This window comes from Callionymus lyra, chromosome 3 (assembly GCF_982586985.1).
Source record: "Callionymus lyra chromosome 3, fCalLyr1.hap1.1, whole genome shotgun sequence".
NCBI classification, from domain to species: domain Eukaryota; kingdom Metazoa; phylum Chordata; class Actinopteri; order Syngnathiformes; family Callionymidae; genus Callionymus; species Callionymus lyra.
The window spans coordinates 38142042-38166325 of record NC_141820.1 but is presented as its reverse complement, the minus strand read 5'-3'; the positions used below and the strand labels follow the sequence as shown (position 1 = coordinate 38166325).

At 40.6% G+C, this 24284-nt stretch overlaps 2 protein-coding genes across 7 annotated transcripts in view; both read left to right on the top strand.

Moving 5' to 3' along the window:
• celsr1a (cadherin EGF LAG seven-pass G-type receptor 1a) overlaps positions 1-19612 on the top strand; it is a 55759-nt gene extending 36147 nt beyond the window's left edge. For 2 of the 5 annotated variants that reach the window (XM_087787843.1, XM_087787839.1), the window contains 30 exons: positions 2733-2890; positions 3441-3604; positions 4464-4589; positions 6677-6843; positions 6964-7149; positions 7273-7386; positions 7461-7635; positions 7702-7843; positions 9046-9166; positions 9230-9413; positions 9929-10030; positions 10100-10194; positions 10304-10513; positions 10579-10762; positions 11384-11527; positions 11596-11779; positions 12485-12652; positions 12719-12845; positions 12910-13110; positions 14843-15017; positions 15122-15234; positions 15379-15458; positions 15740-15866; positions 15950-16075; positions 16147-16283; positions 17415-17515; positions 17574-17717; positions 18030-18287; positions 18353-18725; positions 19109-19612. In XM_087787843.1, coding sequence (XP_087643969.1) covers positions 2733-2890; positions 3441-3604; positions 4464-4589; positions 6677-6843; positions 6964-7149; positions 7273-7386; positions 7461-7635; positions 7702-7843; positions 9046-9166; positions 9230-9413; positions 9929-10030; positions 10100-10194; positions 10304-10513; positions 10579-10762; positions 11384-11527; positions 11596-11779; positions 12485-12652; positions 12719-12845; positions 12910-13110; positions 14843-15017; positions 15122-15234; positions 15379-15458; positions 15740-15866; positions 15950-16075; positions 16147-16283; positions 17415-17515; positions 17574-17717; positions 18030-18287; positions 18353-18725; positions 19109-19136 — 4614 coding nt within the window. In that variant the 3' untranslated portion in view covers positions 19137-19612. Of the gene's footprint in view, positions 1-2732; positions 2891-3440; positions 3605-4463; positions 4590-6676; positions 6844-6963; positions 7150-7272; positions 7387-7460; positions 7636-7701; positions 7844-9045; positions 9167-9229; positions 9414-9928; positions 10031-10099; positions 10195-10303; positions 10514-10578; positions 10763-11383; positions 11528-11595; positions 11780-12484; positions 12653-12718; positions 12846-12909; positions 13111-14842; positions 15018-15121; positions 15235-15378; positions 15459-15739; positions 15867-15949; positions 16076-16146; positions 16284-17414; positions 17516-17573; positions 17718-18029; positions 18288-18352; positions 18726-19075 lie in introns of all 5 variants that reach the window. The other 3 variants (XM_087787841.1, XM_087787842.1, XM_087787840.1) reach the window with 3 other exon arrangements.
• A 3751-nt stretch (positions 19613-23363) lies between these two features.
• gramd4a (GRAM domain containing 4a) overlaps positions 23364-24284 on the top strand; it is a 36689-nt gene continuing 35768 nt past the window's right edge. The window contains exon 1 of one of the 2 annotated variants that reach the window (XM_087787830.1): positions 23364-23641. In XM_087787830.1, the coding sequence (XP_087643956.1) occupies positions 23613-23641 (29 nt within the window). In that variant the 5' untranslated portion in view covers positions 23364-23612. The remainder of the gene's footprint in view (positions 23642-24284) is intronic. The other variant, XM_087787831.1, reaches the window with a different exon arrangement.

Below are 24284 nucleotides of genomic sequence, written 5' to 3'. Positions count from 1 at the left end.
TGGTTACGTATGGGCTTGAACACATAGCAGGTTTTCTGTTCGGCCTCTTGGGAGCAAAGTGTGTGTGAATAATTGACACTTCTAGGTTTACACTGCCGCCGGGCAGGTGAGGTCATGATGGACTCAAAATCAGCCAGAAATTGTCAAAATGCATGCACAATGTTTTTTGGGATGATGCGTGTTCTCATCTTATAACATTTAACCCTGTATATTGATATGATTCTTTATTTCAATAATTACTTTTACTGTTACTTTTTTAGTAGCGATGGTGTTAGCATGAATGGTAACATCACCCATCAAAAAACATTTTTATATGATTAAAAAAGTATTAGTTCTAACTCATTTTAATATTTTATTAACTCAGTTTAATATTCTGGCATCCTGACAGAAGTGAGTGATAGTAGACCAGCCAGGAGGTGAAACAAGCATGAATCTTTACAGTGATGCTAACAGTAGGATTATAAAAAGCTAGATCATTATTTGAAATGTTATCTGTCTCAGATTATGTGGACCAACTAATATAACCTCAAACATGAAAGTTTGGGGTCATCCAGGACTTGATATCTGTAATACAGGCCTTTAGTTGTGTAATCTGATTGCTTCTATCTAGCTCCATTGATAAATATAGCTGAGTGCCATCAGCATAACAGTAAAATGTATAGAATGTTTTCTGATCAAATTGTCTGATGGAACATGTAGATTGTAAATAGGATTGGGCCAAGAGCAGAACCTTGTGGGGCACTGTTCTTTTTATAAAAGAAGTTGCGAAGATGTGGAGGAATGGACTGCTCTATAGAATTGTGGATCTGGGTCTGTCTGGCTACAGTGCTGAATGAAAATTAGGGTCATTCTTATTCTGTGTTAATAACAATGTAATAATGTTTTAAATCAATATTAAACTATGAGCCGAACACAAGGCGCCACACTATAAGCTAAAATATACTCTTTATATTGTATAGTTAAACGATTAATCAGGAAGGAAAACAATATTTATATTACTCTTAGATTCTATGTTTTACACTTCAGTGCTCTCAGAAACAATATAGGGTTTAGGGCCCCACGGATTTCTGCCCACAGAACTTTGGCACCTTCACCTTTTCACCCGCTAGACCCACACACTCTTGAGCCTACCACAAGTGTGATTCCCCAACAATGGTGTTTCCTTAGACCCGTCCAGATTAAACAAAAGACCACGCGCCCTTTTACCCTTAAGATTAGACCCGACTGCTGCTCCACTCTCTACTTCCTGCCTTTAAACACACTCTGAGTCATCAGACATCCTTCCGAAATACACACATCTGCATCGCCTCACACTCACACACAAAACATCCTGCTCCCCTCTTAAGGAGATTTTGTGTGTCAGAAAACTTTCAAACTGTCTCTATGTTACTCAATCAGGTTTCTTGTCGGCTCTCAGGTAAGTAGAGTTGTCATGTGGTTACCTGGTTATAGTGTGTGTTGGACCCCGGATTGGTGCAGCATGCATTGATTTAGAGTGTGACGGAGATTTGTGAGTGTGTCTTTGTTGCTAGCTGTGGGGATCAAGTGCGTTGCCATGGTGGTCGTCCCTGGAGATGACGCTGTAGAAAGAGAATCTTCAACCGTCCTACCGTTAGGATAAACAAGAGACTCCACTGGGGCCCCAAAAGTGAGGGCACTTTAAGACCCGCTCTTGCTTGGTCTCGGAAACACAAACTTGGTGTTACCTGTTGTGTGGGTCGTGAGGTGGTCATACGTGGTGATTATAGCTTACAAAAGCAAATGAACACAACACACTTGTGCGTAACATCAGGGGAATCCTGTGACAAGTCCAAACATGTTACATTTACACCTTCAATATTGCATGAATAACAATTGTTGTCATCAAATGATTGTTATTCTCTTCAACAATCCACATAGGTTGGTTAACGATTCAAATCTTGTTGTTTCATTCGGTTACCGTGGAAACCAGGGTTAAGGAACACTGTTATTTGGAAACACGAACCACCAGACAGAGCGTCCCACTGTCCATTGCTTTTGTCCCTGCCTGCTCATCTTTTTTAGCTGTCTGACCTCTTTACTTCACTGTGTAGTGTCTGTAGTATCTTCTTACTTGTGTTTTTTGTGTGTGTTTTGGCCAGATTTTATTCCAACTTTGTTGTTTTTAGTACATTTAGGCACAGGTTCTGCTCTCAGCTTTTATAAAAAGTGATTCTTTGATTTCATAAGCCGATCCAGATTTTCTGCTAACAGCCTTGATGGAGGCATTAGCCAACTATGTCATAGTGAGGTGTTAGCAACAAACAATGGAGCTTCTTGTCGTCTCTACTCACAAAGTCTGTGTTGTGCTGCTCTGTTCCCACGTCTGAGACGGGAAGTCATCAGACCAGACTTTTATTTGAGGTGATTTTATTAAAATTAGCTGCTAATGAGTTACAGACAGGACAAAGACTTGGTCAGCAACATGCATAGCAAGTCAGTTAGTCAGCATACCATTTTTATTTACATAAAAAACATTGCTACACTTTGAGCTAAAAGTTGATAAAAACAAACTAATAAAGTTCCTGCAGTCCCTGCTATACCAGCTAAGTTTTTCAACAGTATCATAATATAAATATCATTGTAATGAAAGGCATCATGGCTTAAGCTTAAGTGCTTTCTCAAGCTGTGCCAAATAAGTTGTTAACAGCTTCATGGTAACATGTTATGGCACGTATCGACTGAAACTAACAAATTTTCAACTCTTCTTTCAGCCAAACATCGGACGACTTGGTGTCCCACATGGCCCGTCTGGCGAGAAGGTGGCCGTTGTAGCAGTTGACGACTGTGACATCTCCATGGCCATACGTTTTGGAAGGCAGATAGGAAACTACTCCTGTGCTGCTCAGGGAACCCAGACGGGACTAAAGAAGTACGACTTTTACCTTAAATATATACAAACCTTTGACAAGTAAATTACACATAGGTGTATTTTATATTCAGTTTTTTATATGTTACAACTTCAAAAATATTTTTTACGGCGATGACACATGAAAGCGCAAGTGGCTCGTCATTATTTAGGATTCATAAGATTTATGATGTAACCTAAGTACTTCTTTGAAGAAACCACCCTCACTGGTATTTGAGCCTGAAGCGGAAACATACATTTTCCAGATCACACTTCTTCTGTTTATGGTTGGAAGACAGGTCCGAACCTACAGCAGATTTATTTCAAGATTTGCCCACCAAGACTAATCTTCCAGCACAAGCGACGGCTGTAACAACTTCTCGCTGCTGCTTTGTGTCACATTAATTCTCCCAGAGCTGGTTGAAGTTTAGGTTCGTAATCAGCTCCTACAATGACCCAGTTTTTGCTCCAGATCACCACACTTGTGACTAGATTTAAGTTTCACCTCAAAAAACCTTATTTTAGGAGTGTTGGTGCAAACGTGAGTGCTTATATCTTGTTATTTCCTTTACAGGTCACTAGATCTTACTGGACCACTTTTGCTAGGCGGTGTTCCAAACCTACCAGAAGACTTTCCAGTCCGCAACAGAGACTTTGTTGGTTGCATGAGAAACCTGACCATCGACAGTCGGCCGGTTGACATGGCAAGCTTTATCGCAAACAACGGCACCAGTGCAGGTCTGTTTTTTTGCTTTCTTTGAACTATTCTCTCTTTAGCTATTTGGATTTTAACGGCAAAGGTTTCCACAGTTAGTAAGTTTGCGAAAATTCAACACTTAAACAAGTAGGGTGGTGAGTGAACAACAACATTGCTATGTAGCTGAATGTTAAGCTAGAAACATGCTAACTAGACCAAAACAGCTGTGCTTCATTTATATTTTCTACTTTCCTTTTAGTCCCTTTTGCAAGGTTTTTATGTTAGCACTCAAGTAAGTAAGTAAGTACTATTTGTAGAGTGCTTTTCTAGACCAGGGTCACAACATGCTTTAACAAACAAAACAATACCCAATAAAATATATACTTAAAAGGTCAAGACCATCGAGAGTCTCAGAGAATCAAGGAAAAACCTGCACGAATAAAAGTGTCTTAAGATGCTTCTTATTTATGTTATTAATCCATTGAGTACTTAAAAATAATTCGGCTTAACTAATGTTTTGATTTAGTAACATATTTATTTAATTAAAGGATAATGAAACATATGCTAGAAGCCAAGATTATTGGCAACCAGTGCGAAATAAGTGACTTTTCATTTTGTAGTTCATTGTCAAATGCATTGAAGACGGGTGGTAAATATTAAAATAAGAGAGGCTGAACATGCTTTTTGTCGCTGTTTTGACCGGTAATGTTAAACTTAGTGAGCCATTAAGGTACTTGACTTTAGCTTGTAAGATCCTTATACTATGTTTTAGCCCATGTTAGCAACATGTAAATGCAGCTCTAACTAATCAAATTATTATTCAACACACAATATGTTGGTAGTTTCTTAAAAAGAATGACAACAAATTGTGTCTCTTGACCGCATCTGTTTTCCCTTCAGGTTGTCCGGCAAAGATAAACTTCTGCACACCAGGTGTGTGTCAGAACGGCGGAGTGTGTGTTAGCAAGTGGAATACCTATAGCTGTGACTGCCCGACTGGTTACGGAGGCAAGAACTGCGAACAAGGTGAGAATGCCCCCCCGGTCCATTTATTGAAACATTTTTGACACAGTATCCAGGTCACAGGAACTGTGTACTCTGCAATAATTCAGCTGATTAAGAAAACACTCACACTATTAACAGGAAGCAAGCATTGGTATCGCAAGTATGCACTAATGACTTCATTTTTAAACTGTGGGCAGAGGCAATGCAATGTAAACAGGGGCCATAAAAAACTAAAACAGGTGGATTATGAAATCCTAGTTCTGACAAGGCCAATGGTGGAGGTGACTCCAGAGACTGCGATGAAGAGATAATATTATGACTCGATGATATCAAACAGGTCCAAGTTTTTATGTCATGATGCAGTCAGAAGGAAACATTGAACTACGACTTCCGTCCGTATTGCAAATTAAAAGAAATCCATCACACACAAAGACACATGAAAGTCTCAGAAGCTCATGTTTTTCCTTTACTCATCCCATCTCAAGTTCCACCTGAAAAGAGATGAGTACTATTCTTCCTGCAGGGGAAATTTCCCAGACAATCGCAAAGATTTCTCTTCTTCTAGGTAGCCCCCTGAGTCCATGCCAGGTCCCAGATCTTGTATCTTAACTGGGCCTGGGATCACAGCGATGGTTTTGGCTGATTTGTTGCTTGTTGACACTTTTGGTTTGAGGCTTCACAAAGCTAGAAACTTTATCTGTGTTTTGACTGTGTTCGTCAACGACAGCCCTGGAAGTCCCGTCATGTATTCGGTATTTCAAAATTTCACTTGAAGTTCCGATTGATGGCTGGAATAATGGTTCAGAATCTTCCTGACCATTTTTCCGGAAGGATTGGTGCAATAGATGATTAGGTTATTAAATTCTTCAAACATCACCAATATCCACAAATGTGTTTGTGTGACAAAATCAAAGAAAATATCTGAAACGACTTATTTTGTTAACTGTATTTCACTTAAGAGAGGTTGTCCTAGGATGACGATGCATTCAATTCTTGGCAATCCCTTAGACATTAGAATTGGTCCAGGCTAAACTTAGGGTCCTTTGGATTCTAGATCAATGCTCTTGTCAGTTGAAACGGTCTATGGTAGAAAGGGAGTTTCAAACCCCAGATCCCCTACCTGGTCTCAATTTCTCTTTGTGGTTGTTTATCTGTCCACCAGTTTGATACTTCATCCTGTAACTTATCTTGCCATACCTGGATCTCAGTTTCCAAATCACCATTGGACATCCTCTCAACTTGCAGGCTGTTCACCCAATTCTCAATTCTCCCAGTTAAATTTGTTTTTCATACGTTAGTGATGAGTCACAGATGTCAAAACGTAATTTGACTTGTTGTTCATGTCACCTCTATGTAGTAAGACGCATATAAATAAACTATTGGATAGTACCCAAGTATTTGTTTGTTTCTGGGTAACTTTTTACTTTTAACTTTTTGGTTAATTTTCATAAAGAAATATATTATCATGTTCCTTTTTAAGAGTTGGCAGAGTTTTAGTGTGTTTGTTGGGATTGAATGCAATTTGAGCTTAAAAATGTTAAGTATACATAATCACCCAGAAGTTTTTTATGTGCCTAGTGTTCTTAACTTTATCCTGCTAAAACATTCTTAATGAATAGTGTTTGATCTTGTTGCTCAAATATCTTGAGTATCTGTAGTTGTTCTTAAGGAAGCCTAATCTTCTCAAAGCAGTAAGACTAAAACCAGGAACAAATATGTCCTTTGTCTCCTAATTACAGCGTGTGTGTGTGTGTAAGTGTGTGTGTGTTGTTGTTGCTGATCATTGAGAGTATATGTGGTAGATTACACGGCAGGAAGCACTGACTGTAAGTTGCAATGAAAGATCAGAATGCTGCAGTGTGCAAGTATTTGTTGGTGCTTCTATGTCAACACAAGCATTATTTTTACAACATATTGTCACCCCTACTGTTCGTATTAAAGTTGAGTTTGTGTGTATGAGTAAGAGGTGTGGCAATCCATTTACATGAAATTGTAATTATCTGTTTGAGTCATATTTTAAAAGAGGATTACATAACAAATCTAGGAATCTCCCTTTTACACACTTTCTCACCCTAAACAGCCTTTCAATTTTCCTTCCATGTGTTTAGTGATGCCATCGCCACAGTTCTTCGACGGGCAGGCGCTAATCTCTTGGAGTGAGCCTGATGTAACAGTTGCCATACCATGGTATTTGGGTCTAATGTTCCGGACAAGGCGACCCACTGGTACCTTGATGCAAGCCATTGCCGGTCCCTCCTCAACCATCAACCTGATGGTAAGTAAAGCTTCCCTTAGGATAGGATAAGTTTTTCAAGCTCAACCACAGAGAGAACAGAAAAGTATTCTTTAAACTAGTGAAAGCATCCATGTTAGAATTATCTCCTCTGTTGATCAGGTGAGTGAGCAACAGTTTCGCATGGAGGTCTCGATCCAACAACAGTTGGTAGCAACACTCAGCTTTCCCCAAGTTCGGGTCAATGACGGAGAGTGGCACCACCTACTTGTTGAATTGAAAAGCATCAAAGAAGGGAAGGATATCCAATACATTGCAGCCGTATCACTGGACTACGGCATGTACAAGGTATGAGCCAGGAAACTACATTTTAAATGTTTTAATTGATCGTATTATTTATATTATTATATTCTTTATTTATTATACAATTAATATTTCAATTTTTACTATGTGATTGTATTTGTTTTTTAGAAGTCTGTGGAGATCGGTAATGACCTTCCAGGATTAAAGCTGAAGACTCTTTACGTGGGAGGTTTGCCTGGTAAGGGGAACCAGGTCAAAAGAGGGTTTGTCGGATGCATACAGGTCAGTACTGCAGTTGTTACATGGCAATGCTCTTGAAAAGGTCACACAATAAAAATATTCGTATAACTTTTTAGGGTGTTCGCATGGGAGAGACATCTTCAAATGTGGCCAACGTGAATATGGCACAAGGGTTGAAGATCAGAGTGGAGGAGGGATGTGACGTGGCGGACCCATGTGATTCCAACATATGTCCCGAGAACAGCCATTGTAGCGACGACTGGTCGACCCACACTTGCGTCTGCGACCCTGGTAAGGCTCGAGGTCTGTCAGCATCCCTGAAGTATCGTTTGTTAAACTCTTCATCTGACCTTACAGGTTATTTTGGAAGAGAGTGCGTGGATGCTTGTACACTCAACCCTTGCGAACATGTGTCTTCCTGCGTACGTAAACCCAGCTCCTCTCATGGATACACATGCGAATGTGGACACAACTATTACGGCCAGTACTGTGAAAACAAGTGAGTGGTTTAAGCTAATTCAGATACTCATCTCAACTGGTTGTGAAAGTACCACAAGTACTTAAAATAGTGCAAAGTGATTGTTTTGTATTTCAGCATATTTTTCCCTTACCTCAGCAGTTTGGTACTTAAGTTTGTGTGTTATGGTGAGCACAATTTATTTCTCATTTGGATCAGTTTCAAGGAAAAATCGTAATAAAGTTGTTCCAAAAAATGAGCCGCGATAGCATGCTGATTGAAAAGGCATTTAAAACCAGTTCCCCCTGGTTCTTAAGCATAGTGGTGTCTCTAGCAAAATGGGGCAGCAAAAAATAACATTTATGGTGAGAAGGCTTGTTAACAAGGAAAGGTATAAAGTTGTGCTATATATCGGTATATCAGCTGAGCTGTGTATGATTTTGTTTGGAGCTAAATGTTGATCTTGAAAGGCAGGTTTTAGATTGTCCAGATTTAAAGATTGTATCTTCTCAATTTCTAACCATACTGTGGTATAATGGTTCAACGCAACCAACATATATCCATGTTATTAGTCAGGGACAGAAGTGTGTATTTGGGGGGAAGACAGGAGTTGAATACAAACTTTGATTCTTAAGCTTGCATCATTTCCTGTCTGCTGGAGGATGTGGGATTTCCTCTTCACGCCTGACAGATCCTCAAAAGATGTTTAGTCTCTGTAGCCACTTGGCATCACACAATCTCAGATAGGAGATTAGACATTCAGATTTTAGCGTTGAAGTTGTTGCGCTTCATTGTTGTCTCGAAGGGATCGAGGAAGTGTTTTTTAGATAACGATGATTTACTCAAACACTCAGTTATCTGCTCGATGTTGACGCTTAAATCTGAGGAACCATTGGCTTATACTTAAACAATGGCAAAAGAAAGTTGCTTAAAACTAAGTGTAGATTATTGTCAGAGACAAGAAGGTGTGTACTGTTGAGTTGTGGTGCTATTTATGGTTAAATAGTATTACATCATATAACAGAAAGAAAAAAAAAATGTAACTTAACATCTTTTAAAATTATCCCTAGTTATGAATGAGGTTACAGTGTGTCTATAATGCTTGATTAGCTTCTTTTAGTTCTATAATGGCTCTGTAATGGTTCAAAAGGCACATGCATCATTCAGCCATAACATTATGACCGCCTGCCATGTTTTTCCAGAGTTGCTTCCTGCTATCTAAACGTCGTTGTTTCTCTCCACAGAGTAGAGAAGCCATGTCCTCAGGGTTGGTGGGGCAGCCCTGTGTGTGGACCGTGCAACTGCCCCACCAGTCAGGGCTTCCATAGAGACTGTAATAAGACCACGGGTGAATGTCGCTGCAAGGTAAACACTTATAGAGGTTATTCATTCATCAAGTTACTTGACTTGTGACGTCTTGTCCTGAAGGATAATCACTACCGACCTGAAGGGGAGGACACTTGCTACCCCTGTGAATGCTTCTCAGTGGGCTCCGAGTCCCGAACCTGTGACCCGACCACCGGGCAGTGCCCCTGCAAAGGTGGAGTCATTGGGCGCCAGTGCAACCGTTGTGATAACCCGTTTGCTGAAGTCACTTCGACAGGATGTGAAGGTAATCCTAAAAACTATCAATCTTGGAGTAAAAGTCTAAAGTCTAAAGTCTACAATCTGTCAGTACCAGTTGCCGTGGCAGCGACACAACAAAGAACTTTATATTGACGGGGATTTGATGATCATTTGAGTGGGTTGTATACAAAAGCGCCCCACATATGAATCGATGCAGCTCGCGTCCACTGGTTCTACAGTGGAGCTGACTTCATGTCTTTGTCAGTGTCCAGTCGAGCAGAAGAGGCAAGTCACACTCTTTGGCGAAGCCACAGAAGACACACAATGCAGTTGTGATGAATGGACGACAGACAACACAAAGAAAGTTCTCTGTGTTTTGACCTTGTATGAATCTTCACACAGTCCTAGGACGTGCTCGGACTTGCAATGGCTCAAAGTCCATGGGAAACATGGAATTGATCTAGGAGTGAGAGTCAGAGAGAGTAGAGTCTACATTTTAGACAATGAAATATGACTTAAACAATATACATTTTAATAACCTCCTTTTTTTCCCTTTAACAGTGGTTTATGAAAACTGTCCTAAAGCTTTTGATTCTGGAATCTGGTGGCCCAAGACCAAATTTGGACGTCCTGCTGCCATGAACTGTCCCAAAGGATCTATAGGTATCATTTTGAAACTGTTTTACACTAAATGTTTGGCGCTAATTCTTATGGTCATTATGATCATGACAGGCACAGCTATTCGCCACTGCAGCAATGATAAAGGTTGGCTGTCTCCGGAACTCTTCAACTGCACCACTGCAAGCTTTGCTCCACTCAAGAAACTGGTGAGAACGTTATGGGCTATTGTGTTGAGAACATGAACCTAACACCTGCAGCTTAATCCCTAGAATGACTACCTTTTATCACATATCTGCCTCCTCTGCCCCTCTTCAGAATGAAGAACTGCACCGCAACAATTCTCGAATGGACAGTGAGCGCTCCAAGAACATTGTGCGTTTGCTTCACAGCGCCACCAACAGCACCACTCGGTACTATGGCAACGATGTGAAGACCGCGGCACAGCTGCTTAACCATGTGCTGGCCTACGAGAGTAGTCGCACAGGATTTGACCTCAGCGCTATGAAAGATGCTGAATTTAATGAGGTGAATGCCAGTTGATTGTATTTTTGGAATCTGCTGGATTTTGGTTTAATTACGTATTTCTCCAGAACCTGGTGAGAGCTGGAAGTGCGATTCTAGATCCAAAAATGAAGGAGCACTGGGAGCAGATCCAGAAGACGGGCGGGGGCACGGCACATCTGCTTCACAATTTCGAGGAGTATGCCAACACGCTCGCACAGAACGTTAGGAAGACCTATCTGAAGCCATTTACCATTGTAACAGAAAACATGAGTAAGTCACAGTATGAGTCGAATATCCTTGAAATAATAGAGATTGATTAACAGGAATCTCATGTTTATTTGATATTCTTATATGTAAGAAGGTTTTTCATTATCTAGATGTTTTGTTTCCCTGTTCTGTTCTAGTTTTTTTATTCCCTTATTGGTTTATATTTTTATTTCCAATTTTCCTGTTGTTACTATGTTTTTTTTTTTCCTGTTATTTTGATTAATATCCCAATGTTCTTTTTATCAATCTTTTTCTTTCTTCGTCTTTATGCACTTATCCGGAGTAAGGTAACTTTTCCTTCTCAAGGTTTTCATACGTACATTTATCTGTTTAGTAAAGTGAAAAACCAAGGGGTTCTTTTTCTAGGGGTTTTCATTGATATTCATATATCAATAGTCAGTATTTGTGTAGCTTTATCAATGTCTTTTTATGGAATCCTGCAATTCAGACAGTTTTTGGAAGTATTTTCTTCGATAAGGTCTCTTTTATTAAGTCTTTTTTTTGTTGAAATGTCGGTTTATCTTTGATTAGAACTGCTTGGAAACATATCTTTAGAGAATGAGGGGATTTTGTGTTCAGGTGCATTAATCTGATACTTTTTAATGTAGTACTTTTCTGTTCTAGTCATAACTGTGGACTATCTGGACGTGTCAGACCCTGAAAGAGCTTCATTCCCACACTTTCAAGACATCCACGAGGAATATCCGAAAGCCCTCGGGTCATCCGTCCACTTCCCTGAGTTTAACATACGACCCCCGGGCAACAAAGGTTCTTGAGCAAGCATGTCTTACAACATAATCTTCGGCATGTTACTGATTTTCTCTGTTGCTTCACAGCAGAACCGACATTAACTCCCGCAGCTCAGACTGATCCTCCACCACCTGAGGGTCAAACGCTGGCAGACAGGAAGCGGCGCCATCTTGAACAAGTAGCTCACATGCCAGTTGCTGTCGTTATCGTGTACAAAACCCTCGGCGACCTGCTGCCAGAGAGATACGACCCCGACAGAAGGAGCCTGCGGTATGTATTCGGGCAGCACTGTGAAGTGTAAAGGCGAGCGCCGACTCAAAGTATGAAATATTATCTTGGAAAGAAACATGACCACACTCTGTCTGAACCCTCTCTCCGACTTAATGTTGTGTCCGTGAATCATAGTTCTGAGGGAGACTGGAATTAATTCTTCATATTTCATCTTCAATGTGAATGGTTGTCAGAATAAGAATGTTTTTGGAGGCAGTCCAAGGAAAACACGTAGAGGAAGGATTTGTTGGATTTAGTTTGTCTAAAGATTGACTTAGGCAAGTTTAATTTAGTATATAACTTGACATATGCAGTTTACTTACACTCTGAAGTCAGTCAACACATTTTTTGTGTAAGCTGTACCACCTGAACCACCTGAACATTAACAGCATAAACGTGCAAGTGTCATGCGAGTAACAACTTCCAGACGGACAAGCTGACTTCAATATGCATTCAACATATTCTACTCACACATGGTACACCTGGTCCCGGTCGTAAGTAGCACCTGGAGGTTTGAGAAGAAGTTTTAGACACATGTCTTCATTTAACTTGGGAGGAAAGCAGAGTGTCCAGATGAGATTAACTTACTTTTCACTTCTGTCGTCTGACGTTTTTAATTTCATTTAATTTTTTACTAATTCAGCTATCTTGGAGACAAAGTCTACTTACAGTCGACCAATGTCTCGGTGTTGTTGTCTTTTCTAGAGTTCCAAACCGCCCGGTCATCAACTCTGCAATCGTCAGTGCCACAGTGCACAGCGAGGGTCCTCCCCTTCCCGACATCCTGGACCCACCCATCACCCTGGAGTACAGACTGCTGGAGACCAAGGAAAGAACCAAACCCGTCTGCGTGTTCTGGAACCATTCGCTCGCGTATGTAGCCTGGTTTATCTGGGATTGATGTTCGGATACTAAATCAGTTTTATTCATTGTCTCCAGGATTGGAGGGACGGGCGGCTGGTCCTCCAAAGGCTGCGAGGTGCTTCACAGGAACATCACTCACATCACCTGTCAGTGCAACCACATGACCAGTTTCGCCGTGCTCATGGACATCTCCAAAAGAGAGGTAGACTTGAAGCCTGGACCATGTGGCCTCGCTCAGACTTCTAACAGTGATTGTCTTCCTGCAGCACAACGACGTTTTGCCTCTGAAAATAGTCACCTATGCAACCGTGTCCGTCTCCCTCTTCCTCCTTCTCCTCACATTCATCTTGCTGTGCCTGTTGCGGAGACTCAGCTCCAACCTGCACGTCATCCACAGGAACCTGGTGGCGGCGCTGCTCTTCTCCGAGCTCGTCTTCCTGCTGGGAATCAACCAGACAGAAAATCCGGTGAGATTTTAGAAATTTTGATGTCCCAGAATCAGATCATTTGTTCCCAAGGGCTAATGGTGGATTAACAGATCTGTCAACAATATTTCATTCTCGTTAAACTATAGGAAAATAGTTAACTAAAACTATTAAAAAGCGCTCAAGTTGAAAAAATCTGAACTTCAACGACAAGTCATGGAGTGATAACCAATCAGAACCCAGATTTTGTAGTGATGAAAAAAGAGTTTTAAAATTCATCAAGATGTTACATCAATAATATGTGTAGTTACTTCACAATGAAATTCTATCGTATAATAATGTAGCTTTTTATTACCTAGCAGTGACATCACTAATGACGTAGCTCATGCTAGCCACTGTCACCAGCCAACGATCTACCACTGCTAGCCTATTAGCAATGTCGCTCTAGTCACAGCTAGTAATTGTTGTGCACGATAACACAAAACAAAAAACGCTAGCAAGGCAAAGCACTCAAAAAACAAACTTGTTATTGGTTTTACTTAACAAACGTCATGCTTGTCTACGGTTCTTCAAACGTTTGGCTGTAACGTGACAGTTAATCTCTTCGTTTAAGAAGTGTCAGCAAATAAGAGTCATATTTATTCACCATCATTCTTTCAATGACACTATTTGTCTATTTGGTTTACACTTCCATCCCTCTCTGATGCATGAGTCAGATCTTTGAATTGTAATCCATTCGAAGACATAACATGAGGTAATAAATGCTGCACAGTGTTTCTTGGATGTTGACATTAGCACACTGTTAAACCTCTGTCTCATTCACTACATGTCGTGACGTTACTTGTTTGCGTAACATTGCAGGCTAAAAGCAAGAGACAATAATTTCTACTTGACACGTCCATTGATCCTTATTTCTAATGCAGACCTTAGAAGGGTTTTTGGTGTGACTTGTCATAATTAGAAAGGTTGTGAAAATCATTATAATATTCATATCAATTATATTTTGTTAAAGTGCTGACACCTATGGGAGAGTTGTGGTTTTACTTCTACACTATTTATAAAAAATATATATATATTGATCCAAATTTGACTTAACTGTAATCAGTTTCAGTTTCAGTTTATTTTAAAAGGACAATTTGCATATATTGTATTTCTAAAAATGTTACTTGAATATATTTGTCCTATTAAAAACTTTAATTATTAATCATGATAATAATCAAAATAGTTTGAATTGTTATTGTGAATATTTTCATATAAATATGTAATTGTAATAAAGGTTGGAAGAGACAATGACCAACATGGTCACAGATCTGGACCGTGAAGCAACTTTCAGTAATAGACAGTTTAAATGTCATTTATTGGGATCGTCATAAAGTTAGGGTGGGTATCATAACAGATACGCATGTGTAACGTGTTTAAACTGAAGAATATGGGCTGTGATTGATGTGATTCGTAAATTACGGCCCAAGATTTTTAAAAGGCAATTTACATTCAACTTGACCTGAGCTTTTGAACCCCTGCTCGAGTCTCACCTCTCATGTGCGTGTTGGATCTGTGGAATTCTCCCGGCAAGTGCTGCAGGCCATCTGTGGGAAGATTTACAACTGTGTCAAAATAGTCTCCGCTTCCCTCTGATCTCCTTACTCATGAAACAGAACCAGCGAAATACAGTCTGAACATTCCGGGACACATTCTTCTACAGCTGAGCGCAGCAGATCAAGAAGCACCATGAAGTGAGACGGTGAAACTGATTGTTGGTTCTTTCCTCCATCAGTTTGTGTGCACCGTCATCGCCATCCTCCTGCACTACTTCTACATGTGCACCTTCGCCTGGATGTTCGTGGAGGGTCTGCACATATACCGCATGTTGACCGAGATAAGAAACATCAACCACGGACACATGAGGTTCTACTACGCCATAGGCTGGGGGATCCCCGCCATTATCACTGGTGAGACACATGTTTATTATCCAAGGTTTGGAGTCAATTAAGATGTGTCATTAATAACTGTTTTTATTGTGAATGTGTTCAATTTTCTTTCTATACATCACCAGGTTTGGCGGTTGGTCTTGATCCTCAAGGTTATGGGAACCCAGATTTCTGCTGGCTGTCTGTCCATGATACACTCATCTGGAGCTTCGCTGGACCCATTTTTGTCGTCGTCCTGGTGTGTACACCAATAAGCTGGTCTATGCATAAAAATACTTCTCAGAAAAGAACTTCTCTTATGTGTTAAAACTTACAATTCAACTAAATAATTGCATTAAATACAGGGTTTGATAACCAGATAATTCATTTTCTTCCACTCAAGGTGAACATTGTGATCTTCATTCTGGCTGCTAAAGCTTCCTGCGGTCGCCGGCAAAAGGCAATGGAGAAATCGGGAGCTATGTGAGTTTCTTTTTTTTCATTTTATGACATACTCAACATTATTGGCAGGAAAAAAATCAATTAGTAACAAAAAATAAAACAACAATTATATATATATTTTTTATTATAGTCATTTTGGGTAAAATGTATTTAATTACTTCTTTTACTCTATATCTGTGAGTGTGAGTGGTTGTCCAGAAATGGATTGGAGTCCTGTCCAGGGTGTCCTCTACCTCTCAAGTGCCGGGCATAAAAAGCCAAATCAGGGTTTAATTGTTCCATTCTGTCTTTATATTTTTCAGTCCAGCGTTGCGTATGGCCTTCCTCCTTCTGCTGCTCATCAGCGCCACCTGGCTGCTTGGTCTGATGGCAGTCAACAGCAACGTGATGACCTTCCACTACCTATTTGCCATCTTCAGCTGTCTGCAGGTAACACACACACACACACACACACACTGACACTTTCTAGTGTTGTTCAAATCCTCACTGCAGCTTCTTTTTCTTCTGTTCAGGGAGTCTTCATCTTCTTCTTCCACATCATCTTCAACAAGGATGTGAGGAAGAACTTGAAGAACATCTTTACAGGAAAAAAGACAATGCCGGATGAGACAGGCACGACACGGGCGTCCCTGCTCACAGTGAGTTTTCAACAAACCATGACGTCTTCTCTGGTTGACCTTCGCTGACCTTAGCTACTGTTTATCCTCAGCGCTCCCTCAACTGCAACAATACGTACACAGAGGATGGCCCGCTGTACCGCTCTGGCATCGGCGAGTCCACGGTGTCCCTGGAAAGCACCATCAGGTCAGCCAAGAGTCGCAGCAGCTACCTGGCATACACTCTCAGGTACCCCATGCTAACCCCTGCATGCTGCTGCTACTGCTGTGTGGTTGTGTGTCTTTTATACGTGCTAGTTGTCACCAGTGCATGCCTGATGCCTGACAAAGGCACTGGTGGCACTGGCATGATGTTGTGTTCATTTATAGTAGCATGGAACTGTATCATACTGTGGTGGCATGAGTTTGTGTTCTGCTGGTGCTTGGCTTATTACACAGTCCCTACAGACACTAAACAACATCTTCATTTTGAGCTTTTTCTACGTAAAATAGAGTGTTTTAATAGTGCTTCTTATACAACCAAATTTGGGACTCTTTCTACAACTGACTGTGGGACTCTTTCTACAACTGACTGTGGGACTCTTTCTACAACTGACTGTGGGACTCTTTCTACATTTTATTGTGGGACTCTTTCTACAACTGACTGTGGGACTCTTTCTACAACTGACTGTGGGACTCTTTCTACAACTGACTGTGGGACTCTTTCTACATTTTATTGTGGGACTCTTTCTACAACTGACTGTGGGTCTCTTTGTACAACTGACCGTGGGTCTCTTTGTACAACTGACTTTGGGACTCATTCTACAACTGATTGTGGGACTCTTTCTACAATGGTTTTGGGACTCTGTGTACAACTGACTGTGGGACTCTTCTACAATTGACTCAAGGACTCTTTCTAAAAAATTTTGTGGGACTCTTTCTACAATGATTTTGGGACTCTGTGTACAACTGACTGTGGGACTCTTCTACAATTGACTCAAGGACTCTTTCTACATTTTATTGTGGGACTCTTTCTACAACTGATTGTCGGACTCTTTCTACAAATGACTGTGGGACTTTTTGTACAACTGACTGCGGGACTCTTTCTACAACTGACTGCGGGATTCTTTGTACAACTGACTGTGGGACTCATTCCACAACTGATTGTGGGACTCTTTCTACAACTGACTGCGGGACTCTTTATTCAAATGACTGTGGGACTCTTTATACAACTGACGTCTAATAATGATACAGATGTATTTCCCGACTGTGGTGACACATCCATCTGTTGTCTCACAGAAATTAAACCCTAGGTTTTATCTCAACCTCTGCTTTCCCTTTCCCACCCTTCCTTCCTCTTCCCGTCTCTATCTATGTGCAGGGAGGACTCAGGCCTGAAGCCCGGAGGCTCGTCAGGAACTGCCAAAGGGCACACAGATCTAGACGGACCCCTATTCCATCGCAACGGCACCAAAGCAGATGGTATGTTGGAAGGTGAAGAAATCTCATTTGGGTTTTAACATTTTAATGTTTTGTTTAGACTCTGACTCAGACAGCGAGCTGTCGGTGGACGATCACAGCTCATCGTACGCGTCTTCGCACTCCTCGGACAGTGAGGACGACGACATCGACATCAAACCCAAGTGGAACAACGAGAGACAGCCGATCCACAGCACGCCTAAAGGTAGGATTGTTAATTCTGCGATAGCATCAAACACCCCCTTGAAGGAAACATATATTTAGCGTTAATGTATACTGACTGTTGAAAATATAGGCTCTATGGAAAATATTAATAAATGTAATATTCCTATTAAAGTTAAAATGCTTTCACAGATGTATATAATAAATATAAATGTGCTGCACAAATCCAAACAATAAAAGGATTATAGTATTATAATGTTGAATCAAATCTTGAATTAAGATGGACTATAAATAGATGTTACAAAAAATAAAAGAATGAACTTCAAAACAGACTATAATGTTGTGTTTCCATTAGTGGAATCGGTTTCCAATCACGTCAGGCCCTACTGGCCAACAGATGCTACTACAGCAAGTGATAGCGAGGACCCTGGCGGCATGGAACGGCTGCGAGTGGAAACCAAAGTCAACGTTGAACTGCACGCAGATAACAAGCTCAACCACACAGGGGAGTCGGACAGAGCGGCATCACTCGATCGAGACAGGCAAACGCCGGTTAAAGACTCGACGGCGTCAGGGACACCAAACAGCAACCACCATCCTGAGCAGAGGAAGGGTGAGTGTGGCGTTGATGGTTGTATCTCGTTCAGGGGAATGACAAGAGCTTCCTGTCTGTCGTAGGAATCCTTAAGAACAAGATTAGCTACCCTCCACCATTAAACGACAAGAACATGAAGAACCGCTTGAGGGAGAAGCTAAGCGACTACAGCTCCCCCACCATCACATCGCCTCCGCCCATCAACAACATCAGCACCTCCTCCCCGCACCCGTCAGTCAACATCATGACCTCCTCTTCGCCGCCGCAATCGCTAGCGCACAATGACGGCGGCCGCCCCGGCAACCAAGCCAACAGTACGTTCAAACCCCCGGTGGCACCGCGGCCGACACCCCAAGCTGGCCCGCCACCAGCCGTGATCTACCGGGACACCAATGGTGGAGTAGCAATGCACTTGAAGTCAGGAACTGTGAATGGAGGCAACGAGTCGGACTCAGAGTAAGTAGATTATGATGTACGAATTTTCTCGTAAAAACGTAAATGTTTGTTGTGATAAGCAGCTTACTAACTCAAAAGCATGTTCCCTCATTTGATGTGTCCAAATGTGACCACTATTATATATTATTATAGCATTGGTCATGATTTTTGGCTTTTTCAATACCTTAGTATCTGAGTAATGCAGGTCAATGGTAGTAGGCTCAAAGGCTGGTTAAATAGTTGGACCAGACAACCAACAGGTCATTGGGAGGGGGGGGGGTTTTAATTGCGCATGTTTGACCTTAACCCTGCATGACAACTATCATTAAAATCTCCTGCATGTCTTGTCCTCGTCCTCTCTTCACTAACAGCGGCAGTAACGAGACTTCCATCTGACCCGCCAGGAAAACCCAGACCAGCCTGCCGCTTTGAGGCAGACAACTTCCTTCTCTCTGTGGAGAGCAGTATTACCGATGCAGACGTTCGAACTGCCCAGAATCGTTGAGAAAAAAAAAGGGATTGTGCCAAAACTGTACGAGGAATCAGGACGGCGAGTCAGACCATGAAGAATCTTCCTGAATGTAGAACTCTCTCTCTCTATGCCCTCGGACCTTTGGGAGACCTGACGTCCATGTAACTATGTAGATATTATCTATTCCATCCTGGATCGAGGCCTTAGACACGTGAACGGCTGCAGCAGCAGATGAGTTTGCCCAGAGAAGCACAATGAAGCCAACTCGATATCCCATGATGCCTTTCTGCCGCCAGACTTTCTTCAGTGTTTTTATCCCTGCTGTTTGTAAATCTTTTTTTTAAAGCCAGACACTGGAAATGTTTTTGTAACATAATGTATATTTATTTTTTATTGTTTTAAAACACTGGAGAGAAGAATTAAGAGATTGTGATATTAAATGATGATTTTTTAAAAGTTGTGTCTCAAAAATCTTTGACTGTTAATGAAACGTTAAATCTTAAAAATATGTTTAAGTTTCACAACAGAACATATGTATGTCTCTGCGTTACATAATAATACATTATTGATTTTTGGAGGAATATCAACTAATACAGGACATTTTTATTTATATTTAGATATTAAAAATGACAGATCTGAATCAGAATGAATATCTTTTATTGCCAGTTTTGTGATAATATGGCCGGAAAATATCAAACAATATATTAATACATATATCCTAAGCTTTGGAACAATCTTCCTCCCTCTTTGCGCTTGATAGAGTCTACTGACTCCTTTAAGAAACATCTTAAGACGTTTCTATTTGTTCAGGCCTTTCCTTGATTTTCTGGAGCTCCTGTTGTGTTATCAGTGTTATCTTGATCTTTAAAATATATACTTTATTGAATATTGTTTTGATTGTTTAAGCGCTTTGTGACCCTGGTCTGGAAAAGCGCTATATACATAAAAATGACTTACTTACTTACTTACTTACATATGTATCAATTCAGTTAAATAACATTATTTAACTCTGCATCAACAAAAATGTATAGAATATTGATAAATAATACATCTAAATTAATCTTAATAAAAAAAATGGAGAAAATACTTACTATATATTACATCTATTATATTAATTTACAAATATCATATAACCTGGTCTGAGAAAGGCCCTTCACAAATAATAATTATTTACTTACTATCTTACCAAAAGAATAAGAAAAATATTTACACATATTTTTTGCAATTGCAAAAAGGCTTCATACAATTTTTATTCTACTATGATCATAATAACATTTTAATAATAATAACAAAACAATTTCCAGAAGGAGACCAGAGGGATCAATACAGTTTATCTTTCTATAATAATAACATAGAACTACTAGTAAAAAAGTAAAGGAATAACAAAAACAATAGAGTCGAAAATACAATTCGTTTTAAAAGCATACATATTATTGATGACCTAAGACAGCATTTAGCTAAGGGTTATGTGAGCAAAGTGAGTCTTGATGAGTGTTGCCTGAGTCCAGGTCAGTGAAAGATGAGAAGATGGAGTCCGTTTACCCTGAACTGGTGGGAGGTCGGTTGCCCTGGCGACAGAAACTGAGGATGTAAAAACTTCATTTGTAAGTTTTGTTCTTCATCTCACGTGAACTTGATGTTTCTGTTAACATTACACACGTTCATGTGACGCAAATGTTGTTGCTCATTGTCAAGTTTGTTATGATAAATATATGCACTATATAGTATTTATAAACTATAATTTAATTAATACCAAGTTGAATGTGTATAAAAAAAACTTTCTCTCGGACAACTCTGTACACGGGTCATTGATATATCAGAAGAATATTGTAGAATAGAGTCCTCTGCTGGTTGAATGGTGGCCTTTTATCCGGGAAGTCCAAATAGTAAGTAAGAAGTAAGTAAGTTTTTATTTGTAGTCTTCTTTGGATAGTCAATTATTTCTAATTCATAAAACACGTAGAGATAAGCACGAATGAATGAGTAACGTCACTGATTTAATTTCCATGAATGAATCCATGGGTCAAAATAACCTCATGAGGGGCCCAATAGTGCCCTCTGGCGGTCATTAGATTGAAACACACACGTGTTGAGCTAAGACTACTGTATTGCAAGACTAAAGAGGGGAGGAATTGCTGGAGGTCGACGGGAGAAGGTGATCATATGATGTCGTTTTGTAGGGGTTAAACATGGCTAAAAGTCAGAGCGATTCGCACCTGCCACGGGTGTCTCATCCCAGTTGGAATAAAATGTGGACACAGGAGACACCGGAAATGTCTACTTACTTACATCCTTACTTACTTTAGTTTCAGGGTATTTGTCTTTGTTGAAGTCCAGCCCAGTCGACCGTCAAGCTTGCGAGAAGCGTGAGTGGCCACCAGGGGGCAGAGTGAGCCACGCGTGAGTGAGGAAATCCCAGGAGGCTTCAGAAAGTTGTTAACTCAACATCAGAGGATGATGATGCATCTTCACACTGTAATCTTCATCCTCCTCTTCCTCCTCTTCGTGGCCCCCAACATCGAGCCGTCAGTTGCATAAGAAGAACAATGTTGTGCAACCTTCCACACAACTGCTGGTGTGTGATTAAAACGTCGGATTGCAAGTGGAGCACAGGGCAAGGATTTGGGAATTCTCAACGGCAGGACATTTGCTGGAAGTCATGAACAGCGTGTGTGTGTGTTGGTGTGTGTGGAGAGGGACTGGGGGGAATCCTGTCCAAAAGCATTAGTCCCTGTTTGTTGTGCAACCACTGCTGACGACTCTCAGTGCTCCCTGCGTCATCACTCACTTGGATCCTGGACCAGGTTCTGCATCAGCGGACGAAATTATACAAGACCCACAGATGCTCTAAATCTTCCAACATTCACGACACACACTCTTTTATCAGCTCATTTACATTTACATTAAAATGTATACTCTGATTCCCTAAGTAACACACTGTTGCTGTTTATCATAAGATTATGAATCATTTCTTTATTTCTGTTCAACCTCCAAATAACAAACAAGTAGCTTTATCACAGACGTCAAGCCTTCCACACTTCAACACTGCATACATAAAACTAATTTGCTTAAACAAATGTGAGCTGCTCCACTTCAGCTCTGATGGAAACAACAGAGGAGATCCTCGAGCATCTCCTTCCAACAACTTGGTTTACCTTCTGGACTGGACAGCACATCAGCATCTGATGGAATGGTGAGCTGAACAACTGAATACTAGTTTTGTAATGCTAACATGCAAAGTATCATTTTATTTAACAATGACACATTTGAGCAAACACAATGATACAGCAGTAAACTGAAGGCACGTGAACAACATATAGCTGACAAATGTCCCTTCATCACAAAGTCTAGAGAATATTATACGTTGATTTTTATGGCTCTAAATTAGGTTTAATTTGAATTCAAACGCAACAAAAACAAGGTCATCTGCAAATAATTGAAAAAGATGTTGAATTTACTGAAGTCTAAAATAAACAATGTATTTACAATACCAAAAGATGGATGGTACACTGAATTAAAATATTCAAAAATACAAATTAGAAAAATTAAAAGATTTTACAGAGTGTATAGCATAATGTATCACACACATTTAAATATTGACCTCGTCAAAACTATAGCATAATAATGTCTCAAATCAAATCTTAAAATTAGTGATGAAAGAAAAAAAAGAAAATGAAAAAGGTGTGTTGTTTAAGCACTGCTGTTGTTAGTCCAGTGAGCAACAATAAAACTTTCAACACTTTCAACACAATTTCACAATTGTATTATATTTATTATTATAAATGTTCAGCTTGTATCTTTAACAGTCATTTTCGTTTTTCATCCTCACGATTTTGTATTTTTATTTTTTGTATTTTTCAGTCTGACATTCTCACTTACTATTATTTGGAAAATGTAACATCTAAAAAAGATGAAATTAAAAATAACTTTTAAACATATTTTGGTTTTATTGGTATTGATTAATGAATACAACACATATCTTCCATGTTCATTAAACGAGTGTAAAAAACATTTATTATTAATTCTGTATACGCTTCACAGCCGCAGGGCGGTGGTATCATAACAGGTTCTAGTCCCCGCGTGTTGTCTGCCAGGCGTCCGTCACAGCAGACGGCCCCTTTAAGAAGCATCAGCGGCACTGACGCGTCTCCTCGGCCCTGCTCGCTGCCACACTCCGGGTATTCAACAAGAGACTCGACAGCCAGCGTGGACCTGCAGCTCCGGGACTCCCGCCTCGTCGCCTGTGACCCGGGATTTAAACCTTTGTTTCCGCGGCGCGTCTGCTGAACCGCCAAAGCACCGTCAGGAACTAGTCGTAGCCCGGGAATTTGGAGGACGTCGCGGGGATGGATGGAGCGAGGGAGCAGCCTACATCCTGGCGCTAAACTGGAGCAGCAGGTGTAACTGACGGAGAGAACCACAGACAACCTCTGTTCATGAAACTTTGCTACGATTTACGTGATGGGTAAGGAACACACAACAACAACAACAACAACAACAACAATAACCTCCTCACACACGACACATCTCGTCCATCACGCTGCTAGAAATCGCGCGTCTTACGTCTTCCACGTATTTCCCTCCATTATAGAGGATACAAGGTGACATTTAAATCCGTGTTTTTATCAAGGAATCCCCGTGAATTGTGCACAGAACACTTCTATAATCGTGCTCGTGATATATTCGGGCCTGTTTGTTGATGCGAAGGCTGTCATCTGTCAATACTTCTAGGCAACCATTGCTTGACCTGAGAAGATCTTCTGCAGCTCCGTGTTGTTCTGGTCACGAACCACTGGGACAGAACTTTACAGCAACCAGTGGCTGTTTGCTGCTAGATAACACAATTCAGTGGACGAGATTCAATGAAGCCATGAAACGTGTGGGTTATTGTTACTTTAGTTTTTTTTTAACGGCATTTATTTATAAAATAGTCCCTAGAAAAACGCCCATGTTTGTTGTTTCTCCGGTGACCTCGCAGATGACCTTTAAATCCACCTCCCTGACCAGACCGTGTCAACTAGAACCTGTGACTTGAAATTGAACTGTTTTCTGGGAAAGAACATCCGTGTTATTGTCACAGTTAACTGCATACATGTTTCTCACCAGAG